Here is an 18,631-nt window from a genome sequence, read left to right on the forward strand (position 1 = left end):
CGGAGATAAATGCTTACGTAACCACTAAATGTGTGAATCAGAGTCCTGCGCGAAATATCTGCTGGATATTACTTTGTGACTTACGATATACTGTTAACAGTCTCGAACTGGTGGTCAATTTAATGAGAACGTCACTCATGTTAGGCTACTCTACACGCTATATACAATATACAATGTTGTACTACTTCCTCCTTTCTTCCTCCACCCATCTGATAAATTCGATGAAGAGGTTACTACTATTAGCTAGCTTCTTATCTATGGCCCATTTCTTCATGAAATCGGTATAGATTGTCATCAGCTTCGACAATATTTCGGGATGCTCTTTACCAGCACCTGATTTATACAGCAGTTTGCACAGAAACATCGCCACAGCTGCGCAAGCGTTTGTATAAGTGCTGCCATTAGTATGAGCGGTCTCGTTGAGAACCGCCGTCAAGAGCTCATAGATGTCATCGGTAAGAGATACTTGGAACTGAGCACGAGAAACTTCCGTTCGTATAAATAAGTAAGTACGACTCCGTATCCCGTCATTTGTTGTTGTCTTGATTAGTTTAAGCAATGGCATAATCATCGATATTATCAAACGACCCACGTTCTCTGAGACGTTGGGTGTACCTGTAGCTGTTTTGCCCGCAATTGACCTGACGAAGGCGTTCAGCATGTCCAATGTACGTGTCTTCGCAAAGACCACATTCTCTTTGGCTTGTCTCTCGAGTTTCTTGCGAGACGCGATCGTCTGCTTGTTGTTTGACCCCGAAACACGGTCTTTGAAAAGTACAGCAATGTGTTGGTCTAAGGCAAGCATTTGCTCATCGGTCATGTCGTCTTCGCTTCCCGAATCAGAATCTGAATTGTCGCCGGGCATCTTTCGCTTCTTGCTGATATCACCAACGCCAAGCACTTGACTCAGCGCCTCTTCAAAATTCTTATTTTGAGCGTCCGACTGCGCAGTACCAACATCTTCCGCGTCATCGATGCTCATACTGTCGCTGTCGTCATCGTCGTCGTCTGCACTGTTGCACGCATTCTCATCATCGGAACTTTCTATATCCTCTTCTTCCTCGTCATCCTCATGCTCCATATCCACCTCATCGTCCTCAACATCAAACAGCTCGTTCTGCCCACTTAAATTCTCTTTGGCCTGAAGAACGTTGTAAAACAGTTGTAGAGCATCTTCGTCAATAAGATTCGCAAACCACTTCATAAGATTCTCGCACGTTTCTTTCAGTACCGTCGACTTTTTGGTCGAGAACGCTAAAATCATCTCGACTAGGACCGGCCCAACATTGCCCTCAATCAAGTCTTCCTCCTCCACACAATCAAGCTTCGAAGAGATGCTCTCAGATGCATTGACTTTCCGCTTCTTGTTCTTCCTAGCCGGATTGTCGTGATTCTTGAGATCTTGACGGCGCTCCTTGAGAATATCGTTGGTTATGGTACTGCCGAATTTGATTACATCTTCCAGCTCTTCATTCACTGCAGAGCCAGTGTAGACGAACAAAACAATTAAGGAAACGAATATTTCAATTAAATTAACCTTTGGATTAGTGGCCTCTCCAGATTTCTGCTTCCAGATTAGTACTGGACAATAATTGCTATAAATATTAGTTAACTCACCAAAGACTGGAGACCGTTCAATATTTTTCTGGCTTTCTTGATCAAGGTCTGATCGACAGAACTCACAAGCGTATACCTGTCTTTATCGACCTCCAGTTCTTGTAGCACCTGTACTGTGAGGTATGGCCAGCTCAACTGATGCTTGCCGTCATCCGCAAGGGGCTTTTGCATGTTCTCGCCGATCATAAATGTCATTGAACTCTCTAGTCTCTGTTTTGCAAGAACGACTTGAGGCTGAGCCAGTTCCGGAGCAGCATAAAGTTCACTTGTGGGGTCAATAGTCTTGAAGCAAGCTGTCCATACAAGTAATTTAATAGCAGAGTTTCGCCAAGTTGAAGACGTAAACGTGCATTGGCGAGTTGACTTCAGAAGCTGAAACACAATTCCGATAATTTCTCGACGGAGATCACCAATGGACCTTGCCGAATGTTCGACAACTTGTCCTGTCGGTCTTAGATATAAATCTTCCAGCATGTTGTATGTGCCATCTATCAACGCTTCATCAACTGAATACTCAGCCACAATTGACGACAGGGCCGATAATGTGTTCTTATCAAATGTTGGGACATGACTTAAGAGAAGCTTCCAAGTGACTGGAACATCAAGCGGATGCTCTTCGCATCTGGCTTTGACAGCAGCCGCAACACGCTTCACGGCGAATGAGCGGAGCCTGTCATTTGATGAGTACGCGTACATCTCCTCTCGCACAGTCAATTCCCGCGAAACATTCCTCGTAAACAACTGACTGAAATAATCAATATCGACGGTTCTGATAAACACGGCCAAAATGTTGCAGCCTGTTATGGATTTATCATTATTGTCGTAGTCAAGCTCTGCGACGAAGTATTTGGAATCAACCTTTGCCCATATCATCTGAAGCGGCACAGTCTCCCCCTTATATTCCTCTGTTCCTGCAGCAGGAGGATTGTGCGTGTTCGGTGTGGCATACATATTAGCGATGGCGTCCCATACACAGTGCCGCCGTTTTCGCCAGCTGTGAACCTGCAAATAAGAAAAGTCGCTTTCGTCGGTTCCAGTGAGTTGTTCAAGACTGGGAGAGCGCACATTCAATTGGGCCTCGTTAATGATTCTGCTGAGCATATCAAAGTTCGAGCGTGCTAGTGGATTGGCGTAGTTCCAGTATATGTACTTGTTCTTTTTCTTCTGGCCCAGTGATGTATCAAAATTTGTACGAGAGCGAATAGAAAGATATACCGCAACTCCCTCTAATGCAAAATATGTTTTCCTTTCATCCGCTAATCGGCGTATAATATAAAACTGAAGGCCCGAATCGACAAGACGGTCTGGCAGCGTGATAAGCGCGTTGCAAAGAATTGCAAATGCCAGTTCGCGTACAAATATGGCGCGTTCAGCAACTTTGAAAAGAATGTCAAACATGCTGTTGATATCCGTTGACGCGAGTTTGGGGTTTGAGACTAATTTCTTGTGAGAAAGGTATGTGTGAACTGCGAGGAGCACCTGTAACGCGGGCACTTGTCGGTCCTATGAATCGTCAATACATCGGAATATATGCCCTCAAAAATAGTAACTCACAGTGCCATTTGGCTCCTTCACAGGGATTTTATCCACGGCCAACATCTTACAAAACTGCTTAGTCGACAGCTCGTCGCGAATTGTATACAAAACCTGATGACGTAAATCAGCACCGTCTCAACGAATTTCCACTGACAAATAGTAGCATACATTCCCCAGCAAATTCGAATAACCCAAACGTATTGTTCGCTGAGGCGATCCAACCCCGGACAGTAGTCGCTCAACAGCTCGATTCCATTTCAATAAATTATTCTCTTTGATCAAGCCCGTTAGGATCTCATCGGCCGCCAACTCGCGTATGGCCGCGTCAGAGTCTCCCAAACGCTTGTAAAGCTCTACTGAATATTTGTCTTCTTGTGATGACATGAGTTGCACATCGGCTGTTCGAATTATCAGAATAGCTTTTGAATCTGTCCGATAGTTCGATTCGTCTGGAAATCATGTGTCTCGACGCCCGCCGCTAATTTTCTGCATCCCCCTGAAAATCTGAGACATGGTACAATACCATCATAGATGTCATCCACTATACTTATTGAATCGCCGGCAGCAACGAAAGTCGAGCTCGACCCACAGAATCCATTGTAATCCGCAAGCAATTGACCTTAGCGGCGATAAAGAGCTAGTAGCACTGGTACAATTAGTGCGGGACCAGTTACGATGACGATAATACGATCTACATGGCGTTTAGGGTCTAAGAGGCAGATGTACTTACGGGTGCGATGCCGGAAATATCATCATGTGATCGCGAAAATGCTATCGATCTCGAGTTCTATAGGACATGACAATAGGACTGCAGTTCGGTGGTATTCACAATCTTCTTCCGATGGAGACCAGCCATCAGGTAGCGCGCACGAGCCTACAAATGGGCAAGACCGGAGGCAGGGGAGGCAGTCGCATAATGGAAATGCAACGGTGATGTCTCGGTCCTCAGTTTTAATGGACTCAGAGTTAGAGGCGATATCTCAAATGGACGCTACGAATTTCGAAATGCAAAGAGAATCGTCTGATACTTATTTATCGTCATCTTCACAGTCAAAGAGCTCGCAGGCGGAGAGAAAGCCAGGAAGTATAAGTCCCGAACAGCGGGACAAAATCAGCAAAAATCTTGAAAAGGCGGTACAAAACACGCAAGAAATTCGATCCTTGACAAAGCCAAGGATCATTGCGTCGGTCACAGCGAATAGGGTTCGAAGTCTACTGGAACTTTTGTTCTCATCTCCGCAGCAAACACAAACACGAGTTCTGCCTACATACAATGCATTGGAGCGAAAAGAAGTGGTCACCAGGTCGTCCGAAGCTGACATGGACGACGAAAGCTATTTCCCTGAGTTGGAGAAGGTGGTGGAAGATAATCGAGCCCGTGAAGAATTTCCGCATCACCAAAATCAGGATGGAACGCGAAGTACATCAAGACACTATGGATTCATGGACCCTGAAAGAAAGGGGTCATTGCCACAAGGTATATCATACGCGCCATGCTGGCTACTCTGGCATTATTATTGACTTTGTGCAGAAATAAATCAAGCAACCAGAGCGCTTTTCGTGGACGTTTCGGTACCGACTCTACAAAAGAGCGACTTTGTCCGGCTAATAGGAATAGACCCGGGCTGTGGTACGGACGATGAACGAAAGCGAGCTCGGGAGTTTTTAGACTATCTTGACTTTGAATGTGAGGTTATAACGTTTTGTTGCGCATACTGCTGCTATGTACTAACATCATTCACAGTCACACAAAAACGCGAAAATCTTAATCGAAGGAAAGGATTCTATTTACGATTTAAAACTGTTGAGGCTGCCGAACTTTATCAGAAGAGAACAAGCTCAGTGATACTCTACGGAAAGCAGATGAAGGATAGAACTAGGTTTGTTAGCGTCGGCGTCGATCGCCGTGATTTCCGATTGAAAATGATTGAGAATAGTGTTGGACGCCGGTCGCGAGGTAGATATGTTTTGTTGCATGACATCCCATTGTCTGTTACGCCTGAGGAAGTGCGGAAGAGATTGTCTGAATTTGCTCTTGACGGTGAGCCAGCTGAAGCTATCAAAAGTCTATCGTCGTATGTTACTGCCTTGAGTTGACGCTGAGACGATGTATGCTGACTTCTCCTTATGCAGGCAGACTGCCCGTTCGCGATATCTTGTTCGAGTGGCATCGGAAGATGAAGCGTTCAAAGTCGTACTGAAACTGCAAGGGATGCCATGGTTTGACAACGGGTTTGAAGGGATTTGTGTCGAAGTAATTGATTAACTGGAATCAGAGTTAAGTTGGGCTGATCTGCACTATAGCGTGCTACAGAGTGCATAACGACTCAGCGTGATTATGCAAAGTGATTAAGACAGTCCTCGCCTGTGCGATCTGGTGGGAGTATGGATCGTATGAGCCTGCCGGAGCAAAGGACAAACGCAAAATATGCAAATAGTAGTCGGATGCAAGGACGAAAATCCTGTGAATATCACGGCCAATGATTTGTGTATGCAGTCATAGATATATCAATAGACAAACCTTAATATTTCTCACAAAAGTGTTTATTTTGGCCGTCTAAAGATTCTTGGAGATCTACGAAGGAGGGTCCCGGCATGCACTGTTGGTCAGGCAGGAGTGAATGGTGCACGAATGGATTCTAAGTGTACTCCGCCATGCCCGCTAACATCCAAAATCCGGTTATGCTCTATATTCTATAGATCCGGGTAGAGGAAGTCTGCGGGCGGGGAAAGATTAACCTTAGTATAAAATATATGGACACCCAGAGTATTGTATCGTAATTTTTGCACCTACTTATTCCAAACAACCAGCAGCCAACGTATCGAGTTAGCTTCCATTTTGACAACTGTCAACCGAGTTATCTACATATGCATATATTTACTTCGTCATCTCACACTACGATGCTGGTAAGTTTCAGGGGTGATGGCAAGTGCCATAACTTAGCGCTGCTTCGCCACGCACCCATACGTCATTGAAAAGTAACTGATGAGGTTCACATCATCACTGACGTCGCACCTGCCATCATACTGCACCATCCATGTCCCACATTTCTTTCGCTCTTCTCTCCCACGTAATACATCCCTCAGCACCGACAGACATTTAGCAGGCACAAAACACGGACAGAAAGATGTCGACAGAGGTCACCAGTAAATGGACCCCCGAGAACGAAGCCGTACGTCCTTCCATATCATTCGCGTGCACATCTCTGAAAAGGTACTAACAGCCACGGCAGATCGTTCTGGGCCCATATACGTACCTCGAATCGCATCCAGGAAAGGATATCAGGAGTCTCTGCGTCGATGCGTTTAATTACTGGCTACAAGTCCCTGGAAGGTCGCTCGACATCATAGTGCGTGCTATTGCGATGCTGCATACATCGTCGCTGTTGTACGTGTGGGTTTTCTTCTCTGTACAAAAATGTCGGTCGCGTATAATTGTTGCATGCTGACGATGTGCACATAGAGTCGACGATGTTGAAGATTCAGCGACACTAAGACGCGGCTTCCCTGTGGCACATAGTTTGTACGGCGTCGCCCAGACCATAAATTCCTCCAACTACGTCTACTTCCTCGCGCTCCGAGAACTTTCAAAATTGAATAATCCGGTTGTTTATAAAATATATTCAGGTGAGCATAATCTCTCTGGCAGTGGGTAGTCGGAGATCAATCGACTATCGTGAGACTGACAGTGTCCGATTAGATGAAATGTTGAATTTGCATAGGGGCCAGGGTTTAGATTTATACTGGCGAGATGCATTGATATGTCCTACTGAAGACGACTACATTGCGATGGTCGAAAACAGTGCGCATTTGTTGTTGTGGATGTTATGGTGCTGATGCTAACATGTGCAGAAACCGGAGGACTATTTCGATTAGCTGTCAAGCTGATGCAAGCTGAATCGGAGTGCAAAACGTATGTGCCGTCAGTTACCCAATTTTTTCTTGACTAATTAGACTCAGTGACTTTGTACCACTAGCGAATTTGATTGGGATATTGTACCAGATCCGGGACGACTACTTGAATTTGCAATCTGATAGGGTCAGTCCAACATTTGATTCTATATCTTATTAGCTAAAGCTTCTATAGTACTCAAAGAACAAAGGATTTTGTGAAGATCTGACGGAAGGCAAATTTTCATTCCCGATTATTCACAGTATAAGACACGACAGATCCAACCAACAAATACTTAGTAGGCCTCTCTCATCGTTCGTCTAACATTAATTGTGTCCGCTAACATGAATATGTACAAAGACATCCTCAAACAGCATTCCACAGACGATTCACTTAAAGAATACGCAGTAGCTTATATGCGGAATGTCACCAAGTCATTCGACTATACCGCTCAAGCCATAGCGGAATATGAGGGTCGCTTTCGAAAAGAATTGCAGAGTTTAGATGTTCAGCCGAATCCCATGATCGAGAAGATTCTGGAGAGCATGCATTCTGTATGATTGAGTTGCTAAGTTACGATGACATGGGACTATACTGCTGTTTATTAATTTGCGGTATGGCGCACAGGAATGGCATATCAATACTGCAATTTATTGATTAGAATTAAGGCAATTGTATCTATAGTATGTACGATTGGTGGACCACGACATCATTATTATTTCTTTACAATTACAAAGTGCATATATAAAAATGATTGACACGGTAAACAATTCACTTGAAGAGCTTTCTGAGCGAGATTTGGCCCTCGTCGTTGCGAGACAAGACCTTCGCGACAGCAAGCTCGAAGTCCTCCTGCGTGACATGGATTCTCCGTTCTCGCAACGCATACATGCCGGCTTCCGTGCAGACCCCCTTGACTTCGGCACCACTGCATCCGTTCATCTTTTCTGCAATCCTGCGCAGGTTGATGCCGCGAGTGAGATTCATCGACCGGGAATGGATTCTCAGAATATCGGTCCGCGCCTCGAGTGTAGGTGGCGGAAACTCGATTTTTCTGTCAATCCGGCCTGGTCGGAGTAATGCTGGGTCTAAGATGTCCAATCTGTTCGTCGCCATGATGACTTTAATATTCTTTGTCGACTCGAATCCGTCAAGCTGATTAAGTAATTCCAACATTGTCCGCTGGACCTCTGAGTCACCACCGCTGCTGCCTTCAACACGACTGGACCCAATCGAATCAATCTCGTCCATAAAGATGATACTCGGTGCGTGCTCGCGGGCCATGACGAAGAGTTCGCGGACCATACGGCTTCCCTCGCCGATGTATTTCTGGACCAATTCGGAGCCGCTGACGCGGATGAATTTACACTCTGTATGATGCGCGACTGCGCGCGCGAGGAGAGTCTTCCCGGTTCCTGGCGGGCCATATAACAAGACGCCCTTTGGCTGTGTGATGCCAAGGGATTCGAATAGTTCGGGATGCTTGACTGGTAACTCGATCACCTCCTTGATCTCCTTGATCTGTTTATCCAAGCCGCCTACCATCTCATACGTGCTATCCGGTACCTTCTCGACCATCATAAGCGACACCAGCGGATCGACTTTGTTGGGTAAGATCTGATATAACTGGTAGGTGTCGGAGCGTAGACATACTCGTAGCGACGGTGTAATCTTCTTGATGTCGATGTCAGACGAAATGTCGACAACGTATTTACCCTCTGGCTGGACTTTGACAAGAACTTTGGTCTTGCCCATGGCTTTGACGACCTCGCCGACATAGGACCCGGGTTCTTGGAGTAGCTGCAGCTCTTCGCGAAGAAGGCGGACTGGCGAATAGTTAGTCGTCAATTGATAGAAGCATGATCAAAATAATCGAATCGAATCCAGGACGTACCTTTGGCATTCAAGGCATTCCGTTGCGCTTCTAAGCGCCGGAGATTCTGCGTTTTTTCATTAATCTGAAGCTCAGTTTCCTCGATCTTCTGGGTGTAATACTGTGGCAATAGTTAGCTAACCAATCCCACAAACTGCTTTCCAACCCGCCCGCGCACGATTGCAAAACATCAGTTGTCAAATAAATATATCGGCACGTACGGGCTTGATACCACTTTCTCTCGTGATGGAAAGCGTCATTGTGATAATTTAAGTACTGATTGTGTTAGCGATGAATCTACTCCTCTGAGTGGTGTCTGTCAGTGTGTTCAAGACTGCAGACGAGATTCATTCACACAAACCTTAAATCTGTGTCCAGTGTTCCCAACACGAGGGCTATCGACGACGGGCGATAAATGATGGATCCATCATATTGAACGTACAATTCAATCCCGTATTGACTGTTGTCAGTTTTATTTGAACGGACAGCGCGCTCGATGAGGTAGCGTTTTATCTGGAGGAAACTTTTTTTTTGCATTGCGAATACGGCAGAGTAGTCATAAGAGGTTAGTGTCTCTTCCGTCGCTTCCGTGTCTTCGCGTCACATACTATATATATATATATATATATTTGCATTTGTATAGACGAGACGGATACGTGTGAATAAGAATTGTCGACAGTATGGACTCGACGCAGCAGGAGTTGGAAAAGTTTAGATATGACTGGCAGAAGGAGGTTGAAGAGAAGAAGCGCCACGATGGGCGATTTGGGGAAGAGACGTCGTCTAAACTTGCGAGGCGAGGTAGTAAGGGTGAGCGTACAAATCCGGCGCAGAATATGGTTGCACAGAAGACATCGGCGGTGATATCATCCTGGCCAGGTGAACGGCGGCAGACCAGTGAGGACGAGGAGGTAGAGGACGAGATGTTGCAGTCGTCGATGGAGGAATTGGTGCAGGATGTTGCGCAGATGGACTTGAATTCTGAGTTGGAATTGCGGGAGGTCACAGCTGCTGTTCCTGTACCGGATGACGCATTGCGATTTTCACGGAAGGATAAAGGAGCTCATGCCGAAGTGGATACTCTGCCAGCGAGTAAGTTAGACGGAGTCACAAAGGAAGACCCGGAGGTCAGTCGTGCTCAAAGAGCATTGAAAATATATGAACTCGCTGTTGAGAAGGAACGGGACGGCAACTTATCAGATGCGCTAAAGTTTTATCGACAATCATTCAGACTTGATGACAGCGTCGACAAACTGTACAAGAACAAGCACTTTCCGAGCAGTGCATTTACGAAGCGCGCACCTTCGCCATCCAAAAAGGCGACCACGTCTACGCTGCCGACGGACAAGACGACGTCGCTGCTGTCAGATTACTCTCACCTGGAAGCTGAACCAGAAGACCAGGCTCTACCGTCGCCGCTGATAAAGCTTCCTAACGAGATTACAAACACGATCCTGAGGACACTCGCGGTTCTCGACCTCTCGTCATTTACAAAGACATCATACACCTGCCGGAAGCTTGCTTTTTTGGCATACAGTGACAGCATGCTTTGGCGGAGTCTCTGCATGAAAGAATATCCGAAAATGACATATGAAGCACCAGTGGATGAAAATGAAGCCATACATCTCTGGAACGACAACTGGCGACTGATGTTTCTGGAGCGTCCGCGGATCATGTTCAATGGGATATACATCAGCACGTGTAACTACCACCGATACGGAGTGTCACACTCATGGAACGTGCCGATACACATTGTCACCTACTATAGATATGTCCGATTTTTTGACGACGGCACTTGCATAACGCATTTGACGACGAAGGAGCCGATTGAGGTTGTGCCGGAATTCCACCGACACCTGATGAAACGGGGTATGTTCAAGGGCACTTGGCAGATGTCCATAGACGGGCGAGTCCGGATCGAGTCACAGTCGCCCGTCGCAAAGTACCTGTTCTTGCAGGAGCTGGATGTGGGTATTCCAAATTTGGTATTGGTATGCTGAGTTGGGCTGATGGGTGATAGATCAAATCGGCGGGTCGTGGACGGCACAATAGACTAAACTGGGTGGGGTTCTGGAGTATTAACAGATTTACAGCCGATAGGTTGGAGTTTTCGCTACTGCACGACAAGCCCTTTTACTTTTCACGCGTGCTTTCGTATGACCGGGAGTCCAAGTTGTTGTTTGCCGAAGCTGGGCCAAGTGCTGCGACTGCCGTTCATGGAAGCGCAGATGGTGTTGTTGTGGGATGTGTATAATATAATGCATTAGCATTCCAATGGCAATATTAGAAAGCAATATGAGGAGTGTGTTCATGAGATTATGCAGTATCTGTGTATTCACGACTCTAAAATGTGGCCTCGTGCAAAGAGCATTCACATACATATATGCATGCGGCCCTGTCAGGAGATAGTCCCTGGTGTCCGCAAAACGCGTGACTGAGCACGTATTAGCACGCGACTGTTTGTTCGCACATGAGTACTTTCCGTGTCATTACATATATTTACACTTAGAAAAGTCGGTGATCCATTACCGTACTCTATATGTAACTTTTCACGATCGTGGCAAGTGGTGGTGTCCGAATTTGCGGCCAGACTGTGGCGGTCTGGAAATTCGCAGTGCCAACGGAGATCCAAATATGCAGGATAAACGCTGTTTGACTAAATCGGCGGCTTAAGAAAGTTTTGATAAATTGTTCCAACCTCTCGAAAGCAAGGCGGGGTTTGTGGTTAGGGCAAGGTAACAGAACACAGCCACCACCGCCACGGATGAGCATGTGCCAAGGCTGTGCAGCGATGGCCGTCACAAGACTGCGACGAGCTTCGTCCTTTTTTTACTCAGCCAGCATTGGACACGCTATTGAGCACTAGTATTATCGATACCTATTATTCCGCACAATCTACTTGTCATACTATCGTCCTGCGTCTGTCCGGATCTGTTTGTCCGGATCCACGACGTTCGCAGTGCCAACAGTTGGCCTCGTCGATCCGCTGTCACTGCCCCATCTCCATACTCTCATATACGCTACGTCGTCCTTGTCTGCGTCTCCAACCAATGCTAACCGCTCTCTGGACGCGATGACTTCGACGACTGCAAGATCCTCACGCCAGCCTGATATCGATGTCGCCTCGCCTCAGTTCCGCCGCTCTGTCGCGCCCGACGACCCGTTCCTGGGGCGTCTCTCGCCTGGCCCGTTTTCCGCCGACGTGTCCCCAGCATATTTAGAACATCCTCAGCCTGTGTCGTCCACTTCGTCCATACCGTCCATCACGATCCCCCAGCACCCGCCTCCTCTCCTGCAGGGCACTCCCCTACTCGACGACCGCGAGAGCCTCGCGTACTCGGACTTCCTTGACAAGCTCGCCCTAGACTCGGATTTCATCTTCGATCCCGTCCTGCCTGAGAATTTACCTACCTGGCCCTTCCCTTCTTCTGCGGCCTCTCCCCCGCCAATAGCTGGTGCTGGTTTCCCACCACTGCCGCACAGTCCGTGCAGTCCCCAAGCAGATACGCACTCCGGCGCTGGGCCTCCACTTGCGAACGGGAAGGCGAAGAGCCAATCTGTGGCTGAATTCGCCCCGCCTTGGCCGTCAGGCCACAATCCACACACTTCATCACCTGTACAGCTGCCCTTACTTCCGACAGCAGAGATTGTCGGACCGCCACTGACCCTGGACTCCATCAGAAGCGGACACATTACGGCCGAGGAGCGCGCGATATTACTTCGCGCAGCGCACCGCCAGCAGGGTCTCGCATGGGGCTCAGACCCACGATTTTCGAAGTCTGGCTTCAAGTTGAATCCAGAGCACACAGAAACGCAATCCAACGCCGGGCAGAATCATAGGCGGGCCCATAGTACTAGTGAGAGCGAGCATGTCGCTGCGTCTGAGATATTGCGGCAAATGAGCCAGGATGGGGCTGTATGGCATCCCGACCGCGTCGACGAGAAAGCGCAGAACCCACTGCACGGGATCCCGCCGTCCGTATTACATGCCCAGCAACTCCCGGCCCAGTCGTCCTCATCTTCCGTGTCGTCGTCTGTCAGTCCACACGCAGTGTCCCCAGACGCCGTCGGTGCCCAAAGAAAACGGAGTTTGGTATCACTCTCACCAGAACTGAGGGCCTCCTCAATAAAATCCGACACCCCGATCCCTGGGCAGCAAAAGCGTGCCCGAAGAGCATCCCCAGAGTACGTTGACTTGTCCTTGAATCAAAATCGGGAGCTCCTGACCGAAGCACAACGCCGCAAGAACCACATCTCGTCGGAAAAGAAACGGCGGGATATAATCAAACAAGGTTTCGATGAGTTATCGCATCTTGTGCCTGTATTACGGGCAGGTGGATTTAGTAAAAGTACGGTGTTAGGCCACGTTGTGGATTTTTTAAAGGACTTGGAAAGGAAGAATCAGGAGCTTAAAGCTATTGTTGAAAACCTGGAAAAAGAGAGGACATCTTGAGGTTTAAGTTTTTATGATACAATTATCGATCAGTAACGAAATTTACGCGCCATAGTGGTGCTCTGCTATTGCAGTATGTGTTGTGTGAGTACGGTCATTTGGAGTATGGGGTCTTTGTCTTTGTACATGGTTTAATGGCGTATTTCCTTGGCGTCTCATTGTCTTTATTTGCTTTTATATATAGTTTAATTGTTTTAAAGGAAGTGTATGAAAGTGTATATTTACTACATGTAATTATTTATTTTCGCGGTCAATGCTAGCGAGATTTCTTTGCGCGGAGTGTACACCTTTCAACTTTGGTCGTGCAATCACATATGACCCGGTTGGATATTGATAAAGTCAACACACTCATATATATATCATAATGACAGAATGAAGGAACTACAAGCGTCACATTTGTTATATACTAAACTCAACAACTACTACTGCTCTCTGTCTGATAATAGAGCATTCGGAAATAATATACTAACGTAAGAAAAAATTCCCAGCACCAACTAGAACCAAAGAGACACAAACCGTGTCATAAACAATCCCAAATAACGGAACTAATATAATACAATCACGAATCAACTTGACGGAAGTTTGGGTGGCTGATAATGATGGTAGCAAAAATGAGATGGCGATAATGTTGATGAGTATGCCTGTAGTTTGATTTCGTTTTACCAAATGATGATGCCCATTGCATTGTCTACAAGGGTCTAGTGTATGTTGGTATGATCCCAGAAGAAGCAAGCACCCTCTTACACCTCAGAATGTTTGCTGTATATTCATAGTAGCCAAAGGACCGATTTGGCTGTCCCATCTCGGTCGAAACACTCATATTCCGAAGCCAGGCAGCATCCCGGGAACAATGAAAACAGGACCGCCACCAATGATATCCTGCGGCACAGAAGATAACTGGGCCTCACCCGTCGTCCCGCTAAACCAGAACCCGCACATCACCACGAGGTAGCTCAGGATCAGTATAGAGCCTTTGAAATAATTACTCCGGCCCTCCGCGTAGATGTAGGAAAGCAGGAAAACACAGAGTACCACGACGACTAGATCCCATCGCGGGAACACCAAGCTTATAATTATCAGCAACTAGCTTCTCAACCACGATAACAATCGGACTAACCTGAATGTGTAATCTCGTAAGTTCTCGTTCGCAGTATAGTTCCACACACTGAACAAGATCAAAGCCGGAATTTGCAGCAAACAAACTTGCAGCACATACGCAGACCCGATTTCCATACTCAAGGCAATGTTGCCATTCATAGCGAACGAAATGGCGTTCAAGAACTCCGTCGTATTCGGCACCAGCGCGAATAGAGTAATACCGAGGAACTTCTCGTCAATAGCGACCGAGTCTAGAACAACGTCGACTGTGTCAACGAGGATCTCTGCGATGACGGCGTATAAGATCGTTGCACCAAGGAGAATGATTGTGGACTTTAGCCTGCTCCAGTTCGGCGCGTCGTGCCCACCGCCCGCATGCTGCTCCTCGGCCTGTGTGTCGGCACCAACTGGCAACGGCGATCCTGGCTCGGGTGCAACGGTAGGTGACGCTGGCCGCTCGTGTATCGGTAGCTTCGATTTCGTTGAACCAGCCTTTGATCTAAACAGATTCCGAAGCGATCCCCGACGCGACGTCGTACCTGTCGAAGTAGCAATAGGAACTGTCAAATTAACACCTCTAGTTGTCGGCGTCGCATCAGCCTTCAATAAAGTCACCATCTTTGAATCTGCACCGGGTATCGGCGATTTCGTCGTTGCCAAAGGCGTACCGTTCGCATCCGCGCGTAAATCGATAAGAGGCAATTCCTGGAGAGGATCAGCGCGCTGACCACCAAGTAGCGGAATCTTGAATTTATGGCTATTAATACCACCGCCCATGCTATTACTAGATCCATAAACATCATCATAAGAAGAGTCATATACCCCTAGTGCAGTCGAACCGCCGTCCGCAGGCAAGGCTGCGCCGTCTGGCTGCCCGGAGGAAACGGTCAAGACGGGTTGATTCGACGATGACGGATTGGTTTGCCAGATCATTGCCGCGTGTGTGCGCAACGTGAACCACAGACCAATGACGTACGATACGAAAAGAAGGACAGCGCAGATGTATGTGAACGGTTTAACTGCCGACTTGTAAAAATCGTCATTCGTAAGGGGGTCCAGGAAGAACTGGCAACGGCGGCACGTAGCTTTGACGCCGTCCACCGGCTCTGGGATTTCTCGAGAAGTGCACGGAACGCAATTGAGCTGATACTAACCCAAGGATTAGGGAGGTGTATATCATTCAGCACAGGTAACTCACCGATCCGTAAATCTGGTAAAATAAAGTTGGTGCGAACGCGCCAATGACGGCAAATAATAACATGGTAGAGCTCACACCCGCGGACTTCGGATTATATCGCTGCGTCTTGCGCTTAAGCGCGCCAGAGCACATGGACAAACCGGGCATGACCAAGACACCAGCCAAGATACTGCCGATCACACTACCTTCGACGAGTCGACCCTTGCCCTCAGTGAGCGCAACGCAGTACAAAAATACTTCAACAATGGTCGAAAAGCAGGCATTGATCGCCGCACCCATACCCATTGATGACTGTGCGGAAATAGAGGCAACGGCCTGTCCGATGAAGTAAGCGAGCGGAATAACGGAGCTCAGCGCAAGCACGAAAATCACGCCAGGAGCAGTGATAAATGTGGACGAACCAAGGATTCTCGAGATGAGGTACTGGTCGAAGATCGTAAACACCACAACAAACATCAGATTCATGAGGAAAACGTTGGTACCGTCAACTGTATATTTGTAGTAGTTCCAGCCAAACGCACGGTACGTACAGAGCAAAATTGAGGTATTTTCGAACGACTCTTCGTTGCGTGTCAACGGGCCGTCGTGATGGAACGATAACACGAGAGGATGTCGTCGCAGATGTGAGCAGAGGTGGACAGTGACACGTGCCATCGGTATTGCAAAGACCATGAACCAACAGATGGCTGCGACAACCAGCAATGCGGGATAGACAAGTACATAGAACCACAAATAGAAGATGATACGGCCCAAGTTCCACTGACCACGCCCAAACAAACGCCGCTTAGTCGCATATGGCATGCCAGACTCGATCTCCGTAACCGACACTGCAGATGAGGAAGCCGTTCCCTCTTCGCCAGTAGCTCCCGTGCCATTGGCCTCGTCGTCATTGGGACCGCCGAACGAGTTCAGCAAGCCGTCAGTCTCGTGTATCGGCTCGAGACCACCAGACTGGTGTCGCGATCGATGTAAAGGTCGGCGTGAGCTCGGTCCAAAGAACAGCCGGCCACGATCGTTACCTGTTCGCCATTCTTCATATTCACCTAGCGACCGTCCCTCGCCTTCGTCCTCGAGTGCGTAATGTTCATCCTGGTCGAGCTGCACAAACTTTCCGAATGGAAAGACAAAATAGTTCGCTAGGGCATAGAACGCTCGACCATATTCACGAGCAGACGCACTCCAAAAGAAGAATACAAAGCAAAACGAGGCTGGTATTTGGATGATGATCCATAGAGGAATACCGAATATGAAGGACCAGAGGTAATTTCCGATCGAAACCACCCAAGAGACCTTCTTACCAGGCGCGGAATGGATATCCCCCTCGGCTATACGTTGGACCGAACGAGACTTCTTGTACAAAGCAGGCTTCCAGATACGAATACCAAAAGGATGGGTCTCGTTGATGGCATCTTGACGCTCGCGGAGAGTGAATGACTCTATGGATGCGGTGTCGGATGAGTCGTCAAACTCGTCGTCACCGTCTGTTGTGTGGATGAGGGTGCTGCCGGAGTCGTCACCGTCGTTCTCGTCGGTGTGCTCTGTAGGAGGCGAGACATCTTCTGGACGGAGACTGTCCTGGGAGGCTACCTGGTCGCCGGCGTCGTGGCCATGGTGATGGTGGACGTGTACACGGGATTCTAGGACTGGGGTGGCAGTGGCGCCAACTGATGGGTCGTCAGTGAAATGAACCGTGGCGAGAGAGGGTCTGTCGTGCCGTTGGCGAGAGCGTCTTCGAGAGCTGCCTGACCTGTCGGACCTGTGGCGGGCAGAGGAGGATGCCCTGTCGATATCTAGCTCCTGCCGCGCATCCTCCACAGAGAAAGATCTGTGATTAGCGACTGAAGGCCGCCGAGTCGTGTGATCCATCGTGGAGGCGAGAGCGTCCGGAGTACGCAGTAGAATGAAGAGAAGCAGAGAATGAAGTGCTGATGTGGGCGACAGGTAGAGTGGAGACGGGATGAAGAGGAGTGGGACGTTTGGTGATGTTGCGATAGCAATGGTAGATGGCTGGACGTGTGGCCTCTGAGTGGTCTGGGACTGGGAACACTAAGCTCCAAGAAAAACGTAGCCTGCTCACTGAGGCGCCGCACGCCCGTTCATTTGGCGAAACTAATTTCCGGGTAACTCCCTTGCTGCATTCACATCGCATTCTCTGATCTCTGTTACAAATGGGATATCTGCTGCTAAGCAGTGTAATATTCTGTTAACAGATAACAGAGCAATAGGCATACTGTAGGAAATCAACGTCGTGGCACACAATTATTCACAGTCTGACGAGTACGTGCGATGATGGCTGAGATTGCGTCACTTTGCGCCCCGTCAGTACTCGTTATCGATAGCCGCAAGGTGCTCCGGAAATCCCGATTAGTCTTACACTATTTATTCTTTCTTCCATAACTGTTCCTATGCATAACACATGTGATACCCATTACATTACTCGTCGTGTTTTCTTCTGCAAACCTTACGATCAGCATAACAACTGTCGTATCGCGAATTCAACGTTTGTCGTCCACTCAGAACGACTGTTAGGGAACAACCTTTTACATCCCACATCTGACATTCCCAGCCTTTAAAGACTACTACTGCATGCCGCGCTTAATACCTCGACCAAATGAAATCTCCGTCAGCTGTAATCCGCAAAAAAATTTTACGACCAGAGGGAGGATCGAACTCCCGATCTTACGGTTAACAGCCGTACGCCTTAACCAGCTTGGCCATCCAGTCAAATCTGACTGGAAGCCCCTCAAATAGAACAGACTTTGTAGCTTTTTGTACAGGGTTAGGGTATTAATTTCTCGCCTGCATTTAATAAAAATAACTACGAACCATAATTAGTATGCATATTTCAGGTGGTTAGCGCCTGCAAATCACTTGTTTTATTGGTAAAGTTAATAAAAATTTGGGCGAAACTCAAGGCACGGGATCTCAGTGGAGACCTGCAAATCCCCCCCCCTGAAAAATTTA

At 47.8% G+C, this 18,631-nt stretch overlaps 7 protein-coding genes and 1 non-coding gene across 8 annotated transcripts; 4 read left to right on the plus strand and 4 right to left on the minus strand.

The window, feature by feature from the left end:
* Positions 1–90: 90 nt before the first annotated feature.
* Positions 91–3,595, minus strand: V1508DRAFT_460382 (DNA polymerase phi-domain-containing protein). Its single transcript, XM_066942765.1, has 4 exons — positions 3,322–3,595; positions 3,172–3,264; positions 1,618–3,120; positions 91–1,564 (listed from the first exon to the last, which is right to left on the minus strand). The coding sequence occupies exons 1-4, from the start codon at positions 3,535–3,537 to the stop codon at positions 182–184; spliced, it is 3,195 nt and encodes a 1,064-aa protein (XP_066797459.1). The 5' UTR covers positions 3,538–3,595; the 3' UTR covers positions 91–181.
* Positions 3,596–3,691: 96 nt separating this feature from the next.
* On the plus strand, positions 3,692–5,449 carry V1508DRAFT_20994 (uncharacterized protein). Its single transcript, XM_066936236.1, has 4 exons — positions 3,692–4,630; positions 4,685–4,845; positions 4,898–5,228; positions 5,287–5,449. The coding sequence occupies exons 1-3, from the start codon at positions 3,829–3,831 to the stop codon at positions 4,997–4,999; spliced, it is 1,065 nt and encodes a 354-aa protein (XP_066797460.1). The 5' UTR covers positions 3,692–3,828; the 3' UTR covers positions 5,000–5,228; positions 5,287–5,449.
* Positions 5,450–5,965: 516 nt separating this feature from the next.
* On the plus strand, positions 5,966–7,787 carry V1508DRAFT_382681 (isoprenoid synthase domain-containing protein). The gene is made up of 8 exons (XM_066937730.1): positions 5,966–6,326; positions 6,387–6,541; positions 6,617–6,780; positions 6,854–6,955; positions 7,006–7,066; positions 7,114–7,192; positions 7,241–7,343; positions 7,406–7,787. The coding sequence occupies exons 1-8, from the start codon at positions 6,282–6,284 to the stop codon at positions 7,603–7,605; spliced, it is 909 nt and encodes a 302-aa protein (XP_066797461.1). The 5' UTR covers positions 5,966–6,281; the 3' UTR covers positions 7,606–7,787.
* Positions 7,733–9,243, minus strand: V1508DRAFT_412718 (P-loop containing nucleoside triphosphate hydrolase protein). Its single transcript, XM_066939663.1, has 3 exons — positions 9,140–9,243; positions 8,940–9,039; positions 7,733–8,871 (listed from the first exon to the last, which is right to left on the minus strand). The coding sequence occupies exons 1-3, from the start codon at positions 9,176–9,178 to the stop codon at positions 7,817–7,819; spliced, it is 1,194 nt and encodes a 397-aa protein (XP_066797462.1). The 5' UTR covers positions 9,179–9,243; the 3' UTR covers positions 7,733–7,816.
* On the plus strand, positions 9,211–11,663 carry V1508DRAFT_460386 (uncharacterized protein). The gene is made up of 2 exons (XM_066942766.1): positions 9,211–10,885; positions 10,939–11,663. Exons 1-2 carry the CDS (start codon positions 9,599–9,601, stop codon positions 11,170–11,172), a joined length of 1,521 nt encoding a protein of 506 aa, XP_066797463.1. The 5' UTR covers positions 9,211–9,598; the 3' UTR covers positions 11,173–11,663.
* A 7-nt stretch (positions 11,664–11,670) lies between these two features.
* On the plus strand, positions 11,671–13,737 carry V1508DRAFT_412722 (uncharacterized protein). The gene has a single exon (XM_066939664.1). It carries the CDS (start codon positions 11,992–11,994, stop codon positions 13,369–13,371), a length of 1,380 nt encoding a protein of 459 aa, XP_066797464.1. The 5' UTR covers positions 11,671–11,991; the 3' UTR covers positions 13,372–13,737.
* A 450-nt stretch (positions 13,738–14,187) lies between these two features.
* On the minus strand, positions 14,188–17,533 carry V1508DRAFT_350817 (Sodium/calcium exchanger protein-domain-containing protein; the record flags this gene model as incomplete). The annotated part of the gene is made up of 3 exons (XM_066936794.1): positions 14,188–14,437; positions 14,489–15,618; positions 15,668–17,533. 3 exons carry the CDS (start codon positions 17,531–17,533, stop codon positions 14,188–14,190), a joined length of 3,246 nt encoding a protein of 1,081 aa, XP_066797465.1.
* A 784-nt stretch (positions 17,534–18,317) lies between these two features.
* V1508DRAFT_t18 lies at positions 18,318–18,391 on the minus strand. Its single transcript has one exon. It is a non-coding gene; the product is annotated as a tRNA-Asn (tRNA).
* Positions 18,392–18,631: the final 240 nt, after the last annotated feature.

The sequence above is a fragment of the Lipomyces doorenjongii genome, assembly GCF_038497915.1.
Source record: "Lipomyces doorenjongii strain NRRL Y-27504 unplaced genomic scaffold V1508scaffold_10, whole genome shotgun sequence".
Classification (NCBI taxonomy): Eukaryota; Fungi; Ascomycota; class Lipomycetes; order Lipomycetales; family Lipomycetaceae; genus Lipomyces; species Lipomyces doorenjongii.